This window comes from Tachysurus fulvidraco, chromosome 10 (genome assembly GCF_022655615.1).
Source record: "Tachysurus fulvidraco isolate hzauxx_2018 chromosome 10, HZAU_PFXX_2.0, whole genome shotgun sequence".
NCBI classification, from domain to species: domain Eukaryota; kingdom Metazoa; phylum Chordata; class Actinopteri; order Siluriformes; family Bagridae; genus Tachysurus; species Tachysurus fulvidraco.
Window position 1 is genome coordinate 21,483,843 of NC_062527.1, and position 12,392 is coordinate 21,496,234.

The 12,392-nt window shown below is 38.3% G+C and overlaps 2 protein-coding genes across 3 annotated transcripts in view; one reads left to right on the forward strand and one right to left on the reverse strand.

The window, feature by feature from the left end:
- The window catches only part of col22a1 (collagen, type XXII, alpha 1), a 70,252-nt gene extending 63,817 nt beyond the window's left edge, over window positions 1–6,435 (forward strand). Inside the window, exons 58-65 of the mRNA XM_047820142.1 lie at window positions 373–444; window positions 1,312–1,347; window positions 1,430–1,474; window positions 4,027–4,206; window positions 4,281–4,347; window positions 4,816–4,998; window positions 5,129–5,206; window positions 5,424–6,435. Of these exons, the coding sequence (XP_047676098.1) occupies window positions 373–444; window positions 1,312–1,347; window positions 1,430–1,474; window positions 4,027–4,206; window positions 4,281–4,347; window positions 4,816–4,998; window positions 5,129–5,206; window positions 5,424–5,617 (855 nt within the window). The 3' untranslated portion in view covers window positions 5,618–6,435. The remainder of the gene's footprint in view (window positions 1–372; window positions 445–1,311; window positions 1,348–1,429; window positions 1,475–4,026; window positions 4,207–4,280; window positions 4,348–4,815; window positions 4,999–5,128; window positions 5,207–5,423) is intronic.
- A 2,590-nt stretch (window positions 6,436–9,025) lies between these two features.
- Window positions 9,026–12,392, reverse strand: part of LOC113660819 (collagen alpha-3(IX) chain) — a 35,155-nt gene continuing 31,788 nt past the window's right edge. For both annotated transcript variants that reach the window (XM_047819217.1, XM_047819216.1), the window contains 5 exons: window positions 12,259–12,392; window positions 10,861–10,915; window positions 10,540–10,734; window positions 10,321–10,398; window positions 9,026–9,785 (listed from right to left, as the gene is read on the reverse strand). The exon at window positions 12,259–12,392 is cut by the window's right edge and continues 13 nt beyond it. In XM_047819217.1, the coding sequence (XP_047675173.1) occupies window positions 9,586–9,785; window positions 10,321–10,398; window positions 10,540–10,734; window positions 10,861–10,915; window positions 12,259–12,392 (662 nt within the window). In that variant the 3' untranslated portion in view covers window positions 9,026–9,585. The remainder of the gene's footprint in view (window positions 9,786–10,320; window positions 10,399–10,539; window positions 10,735–10,860; window positions 10,916–12,258) is intronic.

Below are 12,392 nucleotides of genomic sequence, written 5' to 3' on the forward strand. Positions count from 1 at the left end.
AGTTATGACATGGAATAAACAGAAGCTAGACAAAGAAACAGAAAAAAATACAAGGACTTCAATAAAGGGGAAATGAAGCAAAGGTCAAAAGAAGATGCTTAAACAATGGTTGTGTCACCCTCTGGTGGTGTGGAGAGGTATTTTCTGTAGTGAAAATTGTAAACATATTTTTGTATATAATGTAAATTGTCTAAGTAATTATAATACAAAATAATTTCTTGTGTTCTTTATAATTTCTTTCTTAATGTTATTTTCTATAAGTTCCGATCTAATCTCTCTTTATCCTTCTTTATCACATGTGCTTTATGGAAATGTAAAAAATCACACAGATGTCATAATAAATCCTTTATGTTTATGTTCTATGAAAATTAGGGTCTTCCAGGAGGGAAGGGTGAGACAGGAAACCCGGGGCTGCCCGGATTCGAGGGTCCAAAAGGACCTTCGGTGAGTGAAGCTGGAGTTAAAGAGAACTGGAAGCTTAGATCCTTTAAAATCTTCCACCTCATAAACTTTATCTGTAGATGTTTCTAACACTGGATATTATTTTTAATTGTGATGATTTATAATAGAAACAGTAGTTATGGTGCCGCAGGCTCGAAGTGTGTTTTCACTAACAACACCAGCTGGTTCAGATTTACAAACATTTTCAATTAAAACATTTATTTCATTTTGTTCTTTTCAACATATCAGGAATGACCTTGAAACTATTTTAACACTCTCTTTAATATTAATCTAAATAATGAGTTTAATGTTTTATGTTGAAAATGTATTAACAAATTAATTAATTTATTTAAGATTTATATCAATAATTGTGTTATTTAATGAAATGATGTACATTTTTTAGCTTTTATAAATGAAAATTTTAATACTCTCTTTAAATGTATTCTAAATAATGACTGTTTTAATTAATAAATGTATTTCCTATTTATATGAATCATTTTGTTATTACATTAAGTGATGCAATTATTTATTTAATAAACGTAGTTTTTATATCTTTATATTGATAAGAATTTTTGGACCTATAATAAACATATAACATATATAAAAATATATGTATAAAATATCTATCTTATATATATATAAGCTATGATTGGCAACACTATCATGCATTGTATTTGGCTAGGTTGTAAGTTTCTTTTCTTTTTTTTTTCTGGCCCAGAAATTTGCTCCACTTCTATTTGGGAGAAAGGGGAATTCAGTCCAGTATAGGGCACAATAAACCACAAATGACGATTAATTAATTAAACGTTTGTAAGATTCTACTTTTTAATCTAAAGTGAAAACCTGTTACCTTTTTTTTTTCCCCTTCAGGGTCCGTCGGGTCCCATGGGCCCCGAGGGCAAACAGGTAAGTGGTCATGTTCCCCGCACTTCATTCATGTGTGGCTGGTGTTAGCGGATCGAGACGAATGACAGTGGCTGTTTTTCAGGGCATTCCGGGCAAACAGGGAGAAAGAGGCTACAAGGGCGAGAAGGTAAGAACGGACAGCGAGTCCTTATCTCAGAATCTTCTGGAAAAGTTGATCTTTTTACATTAGAATAAATGAGCAATGTGTTAATCACATATTGTTAAGCTAGCGTTATGCTATCACCCAGGGGCGGTTCTAGGGTTTCATCTTTAGGGGTTTTAGCCCTCAGTGAGAATTTAAAACAAGAAGAGTTTTATATTATACATTATATGATTACATAGTAAGCCAAAAGTTACGGTATTATTAAATGGCAAAAGTGGACAACAAAATTTTATGCATGATGTAATGATGCCAGTCTTGGCTCAGAACAGACGCACTTTTGACTTTTGTCCTGCATTTTAACGTAATTTTTATTGTTTATTTTTGAAAGTAAAAATGATACTTATAGTTTTAGGGTGGCTGAGATTACAGACAGGGGGCTGAAGCCACCCTAAAAAAGGGCTAGAACCGCCCCTGCTATCACCGTTCATTCATTTGAATCATTTCTCACTGAAATCAATTTTCTTAAAATTGTTTTAAAAAATATTTTTATCACAATGTATACAGTTTATTCAGCTATTTATTACAGCTCATGAAATAAAATTAAACTAATGGCCTGAAGTATTAAACCTACAGCTGTCATGAAATAAGACATTGAAGCTACAGGTAGCATCGAGCTAGCAAGATTCCGCATGATGGTTATTCACTTTGACTTATCATGAGTAACATTAACAGATCAGACTCTTCTGCTTCTGGATACTAACGTCTGTTTTTTTTTTTTTTATTGTACACCTTCCTTCCACCTTTCTTTAATCATCTCTCTGTTTTTCACATGGTTCTCTGTGTCAGTTTTCATCTTCTAAACCATTTTTTAACCTTCTTTAAGAGTTTTGTTTGGAAGAGTAAAGTGATTTGTGAGCCAGCCTTCACACTTCGCTAGAGGGTCTGGTACAGTTTGTCACAACTGCAGCCAAGAACTGACTATTTTTAATGAAAAGAGTGAGAAAACATGTCAGATGACCACAGCCTGTCAGCAAGCATGTGAGAAACTTAGAAGGTGAAACTTTATTGAAGTTGGGCTATAGTTTAGTCCAAGATGCTTAATTTGTCATGGTACAGTATTCTCATCTCGTGTTCTCATTGCTAACACACTGGATCCTGCTCATTGCTGGGTGGATTGGATACTGGGATGTTGGATACTGGTGGAAACTGTTCTCTGAAGAAAGGTACAGAAGATCTCCAGGATCAGGGCTGGTGATCACAGGACCACACATGGTGTGCTATAAAATGGATAATTCCTGAAGAGTAAAATGCTGGTGTGCTAAAAGAGTGGTTGGTTTAGGCACTGTTGATTGGACCACATGACTAAAAGAGCAATTGGTTTAGGCACTGTTGATTAGACCACGTGATTAAAGAGCAATTGGTATAGGCACTGTTGATTGGACCACATAATTAAAGAGCAGTTGGTTTAGGCACCGTTGATTGGACCACATGATTAAAGAGAAGTTGGTTTAGGCACTGTTGATTGGACCACATGATTAAAGAGCAGTTGGTTTAGGCACTGTTGATTGGACCACATGACTAAAAGAGCAATTGGTTTAGGCACTGTTGATTGGACCACATGATTAGAAAGCAATTGGTTTAGGCACCGTTGATTGGACCACATGGTTAAAGAGCAATTGGTTTAGGCACTGTTGATTGGACCACATGATTAAAGAGCAATTGGTTTAGGCACCATTGATTGGACCACATGGTTAAAGAGCAATTGGTTTAGGCACTGTTGATTGGACCACATGGTTAAAGAGCAATTGGTTTAGGCACTGTTGATTGGACCACATGATTAAAGAGCAATTGGTTTAGGCACCATTGATTGGACCACATGAATAAAAGACAACTGGTTTAGGCACTGTTGATTGGACCACATGGTTAAAGAGCAATTGGTTTAGGCACTGTTGATTGGACCACATGGTTAAAGAGCAATTGGTTTAGGCACCATTGATTGGACCACATGATTAAAGAGCAGTTGGTTTAAGCACTGTTGATTGGACCACATGATTAGAAAGCAATTGGTTTAGGCACCGTTGATTGGACCTCATGATTAAAGAGCAATTGGTTTAGGCACTGTTGATTGGACCACATGGTTAAAGAGCAATTGGTTTAGGCACCATTGATTGGACCACATGATTAAAGAGCAATTGGTTTAGGCACTGTTGATTGGACCACATGATTAAAGAGCAATTGGTTTAGGCACTGTTGATTGGACCACATGAATAAAAGACAACTGGTTTAGGCACTGTTGATTGGACCACATGGTTAAAGAGCAATTGGTTTAGGCACTGTTGATTGGACCACATGGTTAAAGAGCAATTGGTTTAGGCACCGTTGATTGGACCACATGATTAAAGAGCAATTGGTTTAGGCACTGTTGATTGGACCACATGATTAAAGAGCAATTGGTTTAGGCACTGTTGATTGGACCACATGATTAAAGAGCAATTGGTTTAGGCACTGTTGATTGGACCACATGATAATCCAGATTTAAATCCTACAAGAACATGTAAAGTTCTTCTCTCCTGTAGGGTGACAATGGCATAAAAGGTGACAAAGGCCCCACTGGAGAACCGGGAATCCCTGGAATTCCAGGACCTCCAGGGAGGAAGGGTCACACAGGCATGATGGGAATGTCTGGGCCTCCTGGAGAATTGGGATCCTCTGGACCCCCAGGACCTCCTGGCCAGCCTGGTCTTCCAGGACAGAGGGTGAGCTGTTAGACACAGTGGATGCTCGATGGATTAGAGATACTGAGATTAATATGGCTTTGTTGTTTGTTCAGGGAGAAACTCCATCTATGGAATCCATACGCAGATTAATTCAAGAGGAACTTGCCAAAGAATTACAAGGTGAGACTGATCATGTGGAAACTGAGATGAGTTAACCTCTTAGTGAGCCAGGTGTGAGAGAGTTCAAATCTCAACACCTATTAAGAGGCAGAGGTTCTTTTCAAAATTTCCTATGATTCCTAAGACTTCTGCTCTAACTAGGTAAATAAAGATCTATCAAATTTTACCATAGTTTCATACAGGTTAGTACCTATCAAGCTTCCACTGTACAAATGTCATCATGTTAGCTCATGACTAGGACCGTTGGTTATGAGATCAGAAAGTACCCACTGTGGCAGAATGGGAATTTCATCCACTATGTTTGTTTAGACATTCATGGAACTCTGTACTCAGTTGAACAGGATAACAGAAATGCTTTAATATTTGGCCAAAGTAAGGAGCTCAGAGGGTTCTTTTCAAGTTCAGCAGTTACCTACAGATTGAAGGACCCTGTGTTTTAAACCCTGTGTGTTATTTGTGCACTCCCAGCTAAGATGGCTTACCTCATGGCCCAATTTCAGCCGACACACATAAAAAGCTCAGCTGGGCGTCCTGGTCCACCTGGACCACCAGGAAAAGAAGGACAGCCTGGACGACAAGGTCTACCTGGAGAGCCTGGTATGCCTGGCCAAAATGGAGCAGAAGGACCTCGAGGTCCATCAGGTCCTAAAGGTACTTTAAAGCTTTGCTATTATTTGCTTTGCAGCTACATTTCTTGAAATATATTTTGTTTGTTGTTGGTTAAACTGGACAAACTGATGAACAAGATCTAACTATGATCTCATTTATTGCTGACTTACAGGTGAAAGAGGTGCCAGAGGGGAGAAGGGAGAAAATGGTGTTGGACAGAGAGGAGAGCCTGGTTCACCTGGTCCCATGGGTAAAACCCCCATTTATTTATTTATTTATTTATTTATTTATTTACTTACCAGTTCATTCTCTCCATAGTAGGAGAATGTGCTAAAAGATTTGGTAGATAACTTGAGGGGGAAACGTTTGGCCTCTGTAAATATTTATACACATTTGTGCTCTTGGTTGATGTTTGAGTCCAGTATGACACATGGAGCTTTCTGAGGTAATGTGTCTCTCTGCTCCAGGCCCAGCAGGAATGCCTGGAGATGGAAAAGATGGCCTTCCAGGAGCAACTGGATCTCAGGGTGAGCCTGGACATGTAGGTCCTCATGGACAACCTGGCCCACCAGGACCTCCGGGGCAGTGTGACCCATCTCAGTGTGCCTACTATGCCAGCCTGGCATCACGACCTCACACGAAAAACATCAAGGGAACCTAAACCTACACTCGCCACGTGCCGGGGACTATTTATGAACTTATAAGAACCTAAAGCTTTTCCTGACACGATCCGTGGAGCTTCGGTTGGGGGGGAAGATGAGACATTTCTACTTTTTAGGGAGTGTGTTTTATGGGTGTGTGTCCTGCTGGTCAGATATTATGGCTAATTTGTTCGCTTGGTGAGAATGGGAAGGGTTTGTACTGTAAGCTACGAAGGTGAGTAATTTAAAATGTAGCTGGTTTTTTTTGTTTGTTTGTTTGTTTTAGATCAGGGCATTTCTCTCTGTTCAGAAGATACATCATCCTGTGTGGTTTTTTTTTTTTATGCATCCTGCAAAGTCTTTAGGTGGAGAGTCTCTACTAATACCAGACAGATAGACTGAGGGTGATAAATTAGACTCAGTTCTTCAATCGGTGTGTGCAGAATTGATCCGTCGTTAAGAAGGTCTTTTTTTCTGGAGCCTGTGTGTGGGGCAATTATCGAACTAGGATATTTATCTTGTGGAATTGTATCGATTTGTGCCGGTCAGAAGTGTATCAGAGGAAGAAAAACACAGAATATAATTTTTGCACGTTGCCACTCCGATCGTTAGCGAGTCGCTACGAGACGATCGTGCTTCAATCATTTTTTTTTTTAAATATTATTTTCAAATCCACTTTTCAGGTGGGACAAAATTTTTCACTTCTAATCTGTTCTCTAGAGGAGCTTAAGAGGTTTTCTGTTTTTTTTTTTTTTATACACTATCGTGACTAACATAGTCGTGCAGCCGTTTATGGTGACTTTTGTATTAGGTTTATTAAAGGATGTATTTCATGGCACGAGCGTGTCGACTTGTAAAGTTTTGTTTGAGATAATAATTGTCCACTTACAAAAATAACACAACCTCCATGATGCTTATTGAAAGATTATTTTCTTCTTTACTGCAATCTTTTATGCGATAAAAACGATGGCTATAATCCTTTCCAGACCTAATTATCCATCTAACGTTGATAGCTGTTCATTATATCTCCAGGACTTCTCCAGATTTAATCTTGATTCTTCTAGTTTCTGATTATCACCATGTACTTTGCTTGGTACAGGCTATTTTAATATAACATTAAACTTATATTAATTCTTATTAAAGAACAAAGGATTCTTTTTACAAATAAAAAAAAAGTAGTGAGGACATGTTAGTAGGGAGAGTATACTGACTAGTCCTTAAATCTACAACCACAGCATATAGGCAGATATAAAGCCATGTTACATGCTCTTGCTAGTTTTTATTCGTGTGACTTCAAACAAACAAAATGACATCATTTTTCGAAAAGTCAGGGCGGAGTCAGGCCTCGTAGAAGAGACGGCCTGAACGTGGAGATGTTATTCATATCTCAGACATCAGACTGTGATCACAGCACGAGTCTGTGCTTGCCTGATCAATCTAATCCTTGCTGACGGACAATAGCGAGCGCTAATGATGTGATGCGTTCCAACAAGCTTTGCTCATTACACATTTGCATAATTATGTAAATTAAGTGCTTTCTCAATTTCTAAACAAGGCTAATGTGTTGTATCTGTTTTCCCACCTCCCCCGCTTGCTCCACATCTGGGGCTAATGGTTTTTTTTGTTGTGTGACATTTTTTTAATTTTTTAATTTAAATTTTTTTTGGGGGGTGTGGGGGGTGTGGGGTTGTTTTTTAATGTTGATAATTCTTCGCCTCAATCGCAGGTTGGGTTAAATTATTTTAATGCGCTACCAGTTCAGGCCTTTTAACTTGTGCATGGTAAAGTAAGTCGACCTGTTTATACTGATTAATTGGTGCTAAAATTAGCAATAACTTTGTATATGTATGTATTTGAAGTTAATATAATAATATTGTAATAAAATGTTGATCAGGTATGTTATAGAGTGTGTCGTTGTCATGTTGATGTAGACACAGGGATTAATACTGACATGTAGAGTGAAAGTGACGTGACATACGGCTAAGTACGGTGACCCATATTCAGAATTCGTTCTCTGCATTAAACCCATCCAAAGTGCACAAACACACCGTGAACACACACCCGGAGCTATTTATGCTGCGGCGCCCGGGGAGCAGTTGGGGGGTTTCTGTGCCTTGCTCAAGGGCACCTCAGTCGTGGTATTACCGGCCCGAGACTCGAACCCACAACCTTAAGGTTAGGATTCAGACTCTCTAACCATTAGGCCATGACTAGAGACGCTCTTTAATAACTGTTTATGAGGAACGGTGGCTGTGTGAGTGGCGTATCAGCATATCCTCAATAATTTTCATAGTGTGCTGCAGGAACGAGTCCTAAAATCTCACTTCCTGTAACGTCGTCCCAAATTTTTTATTTTTTTTTTTCATAATGTGTTTGTTTGGTTGTTTTGTATCTAAAATCAGGTCTGTGGTTAAAACGAGCTCCAGATATTTCCAGGTTCTATTAAACAAAGTAAACTCCATCAATAAAATCCCACAGCCTGGTCATGTTTATACTAATAACTCCCAACTTACAAACTTCCAACTGTTCGTTCCTTTAAATCGCAGTAAATCCTGATGACGGATCGTGATCGTTATCAGCTTTTCTATTTAAGCTTGAACGTTCGTACGGGTCGTGTTGATCTGCGAAGATCATCTTAAATTAAACAGAAATAATCATAAGCTTGTGATTGTTTTCTGCTGCATTTCAAAAGGAACCTGAGTGATGATGAGCACTACATGGTTGGACTCTAAAGATACGTCGCCCCTGCAGGACTCTTCCAAAATCGGTAAAAAAAAAAAAAAAATTTACTGAATAAAACACTTTAGTGTTTTTGTTGTGTTCGTGTTGATGATTGAACGTCTTTGTCACGTCTCACTCCACATTTGGTTTTAATATGAAGCTCATATGAAAGTAGACACTCAGGACTTTAAAGGGGTGGTAAAGGGGTGGTTTTTGTGTAAAACGATCTGATGGCTTCCGGGTTCTATGAAACCAGTCCCACAAAAATAGCAAAGGGCTTTGATTGGTTAGCTGGCCCAGTGTGCTGTGGTTCGCTAACCGCCTAGTTAACTCTTCTCCACAGCGATATAGAATGGCCACACACCCCCCCCCCCTTATTTAATATTCACGGAGGAGGGGTTTATGTAAATATCGGGGTTGGTGACATCAGCAACCCTGTAGGAATCGTCCTTACCGTCCGTTCGCTGTAGTCCTTAGAAATGGATTTCTTTAAAAGCAAATATCTCCCATTGCTTAAAACTTTTAATGTTGCAACTTTGCAGATGTTGTTTATGCTTAAACATGAACATTACACACTAGAAAAAGTTAGAAAGGTGAAACATACCATTAGAACATACCATTAGTCCCATGGACGGTCACACTGGGAACGGTACCGGTGTAAAGGACGGATAAATATCAAGACCTTGACAGGTTTGTTGTTGGTGGAGAATTTTTATTTCAGCCTCTCAGCATGAGATGTTGCACCAAAGTGTTGGAGCGTTTTTTTTTTTTTTTTGGAGTGTTAGCTTAGCTTCTGGTACATTTACTGACATTATCCACCATCACATTGTAAAGTTAACCTGAAGACACTTTTTTTATAGTTTGCTCAAAACCGCCACACATCAACTTTTACGTTTCTGCTGTGCCTAAGACAGACTCAGGTTTCCAGATCGTCACTTTCTGGGCTGTTTTAAGTTTTAAACCTTTGGTTCGGTTGTTGGTTATGTCTTCGATCCTATCATGTATTCACATCTTGTGTTTTATGTATATATTAAAAAAAGCTGTATAAAAATGTTTGGCCCTTGTTTATTCGTGTGTATGTACAAGTCACAGAAAAGAATCTCCATGCTGCTGCTGTCAGGAACGTGGGTCATAACATTAAGGTCCGAGTCTCTTCAAGATGATCGGATCCAATCTCTCAGCTGCTATTGATGATGATGATGATGATGATGAAGAAGAAATTAATGATGATGATGATGATGATGATGGATGAAGGTTTCTTTCAGATTCACGGGCCTTTAATGCTGATGGGTTTTTTTCCACTCATTACGTAAAGAGGTTGAGGCCTAAAGCAGTCTGAGGGGTCGCACATGCCAGGGGCACCTGTTGGTCCTCTACTGCCCGGGGTGCCTGGGATACCCGGAGTACCTGCTTCTCCTCGTGCTCCGTTCTGACCGTCTTTACCGATGCCAGACTTCCCAGGAGGACCTACAACCAAACCAGACCAAACACAGTGTCAGCTGGCCATAAGAACACGAGGCCACAATTCTGTGCTTTTACTATTTTATCTTTATTACTTATTTATTCTCTCTCTCTCTCTCTCTCTCTTTCTCTCTCTCTCTCTCCACAGAATATATATAGTTTTTTTTTATTAATATTATTTTTCATTGCAAATTCCCTTTCTTTTATTTTGGAATGTTTGTCATCCTCCCTCCTCTTTAATAGGATTTTAATGTTTATGTTAAAATAATTTTATAATTACTCTTATTTTGTTTAAGTTTTTTTCTTTCTTTCTTGGAATCCCTTTAATTTCATTTGGAAGGTTTTATTTACCTTCCTAAAGCAATTTGAGCATTTAAACATTTGAATGTATTAAAGATGCCATATTATTTTTATAATAATAATAATAATAATAATAATAATAATAATAATAATAATAATAATAATAATAAATTAACTTCAAAGCTGACACCTTATCCACACACTTGTGTTTAACAAATGACTAAATGTAAAATAGATTTACCCTGAACACCTGGCTCTCCAGGAGGTCCTCGGACTCCAACGCCACTATCTCCTTTGTCTCCTTTTAGCCCAGAGTCACCTAACACACACACATGTACACACACACATACACACACACACACACACACACACACACACACACACACACACACACACACACAGTAATAAATTTCAGTCAAATCTCAGTTTTTTTCTGGTTTCTGTCCGAGTGACACAGTACCTTTAGGTCCTTGTTTTCCAGGTAAGCCGTAGAAACCCGGAGGCCCCTGAGGGCCTGGAGGCCCGATCGGTCCGGCTCCTCCAGCAGATCCAGAAGGTCCCGGAGGTCCTGGAGGACCAGCAGGCCCAGGGGCCCCAGGGGCCGCGATGGGCAGTGGCTTCTTCGCCAGTTGTTTCTTGTAAGCATCCAGATGTTCTGTAAAAGGATAAAAAACAAACAATAAAAATATAGACAGAAACCTAGAACATAGAAAACATAATAATAAACCTAAATCATAACTTCATTCTAAATATAATTATATAAAAGATTAAAAGAATTCACCTTCAACCACAGCTGAGCAAATCTGACGAATCTTCTCATCACTCAGTTTGGGACCCTAAAGAAAACAATCAGAAATATTCATTACTTACTGTACATCTAATAATAAATAACCATTTATATTCATATATGAAATGATCCAGAATAATAATAATGTCATTTTTTTTTACCCTTAATACAGTATTGGTACATTCAAATGTTTGCTTTATCTAACAAATGAATGAATGAATGAAAATGTAAAGCAAACATTTGAATGTACCAATACTGTATTAAGGCAAAAAAAAAATTCATTTCAATTCAATTTGCCTGTTTATACTTTATTCATTTACATTTTCATTCATTTGAATGTACAAATAACTAAACAAACAAACAAACAAGAAAATAACTATATATAGATAAAAAAAAAACAATTAAACTAACAAAAACAGGAGGAAGCTGCAGGGAAATCTGAGTGGAATAAAATCACAAGTTTTCACAAGTCCATCAGTGGAGATGTTGAAAGTGGAGATACGGCCAACGAACTTAATCAGTTCTTCAACAGATTTGATGATGTCCCTACCCAGACCCCTCTGTATTCACCATGTCCGAAGACACCTACGGAAGCTTCGCTCCAGCAAGGCTACAGGCCCTGATAAGATTTACCCTGAGGTGTACAAAGCCTGGGCTGTTGCATGCTGGGGCAGCGGGCTGGAGGTAGCTGATGCCGACAGACTGAACAAACTTATCCGTAAGGCCGGTGATGTCGTGGGAGTGGAGCTGAAATCTCTGACCGTAGAAACAAGCTACAGACACCATATTCTACAGGCTCAATGACGTCCTGGATACAGGAATGGATCCATCGGCACAGGAAATCCCTCCTACTTTACCTGTCCTTCAGACTGTATAACTCCTCTGTTATATTGATTTAAATCCTAGCTTTATTTATACTTTTTTGTATATATTTTGTGTGTGTATATAAATCTCTATATTTATATTCTTATTCTGGTGACTTGGAGCTACAGTAACTAACTCAATTTCCCCCTGGGGTTAGTAAAGTATTCTGATTCAGAAAAACAAACAAATAAATAAAGTTGTTCATTATTATTATTATTATTATTATTATTATTATTATTATTATTGTTGTTGCTGTTGTTGTTGTTGTTGTTGTTGTTGTTATTGGTATTATTATTATTATTGTTGTTGTTGTTGTTGATTATTATTATTATTATTGTTGTTGTTGTTGTTGTTGTTATTATTATTATTATTATTATTATTATTATTATTATTATTATTATTGCTTCATGACTAACAGACCATGAAGTAAATGCTCCACTCCTTGGTGGAATTTGTTTGTTAGTTTTCAATTTTTATTTTTTCACCCTTCAGATCTTAGTGTTTAGTGTAAGAAAAGTGTGATTGTACAGGAAATCCTCGTGGTCCCGGTGGTCCCGCTATTCCTCTGTCCCCCTCTAGACCTGGTGCTCCCTGAGGTCCGGCGACTCCCTCGTGTCCCGGCTGTCCTGGACGTCCTTCAGCACCGGTTGCTCCTCTCTGTC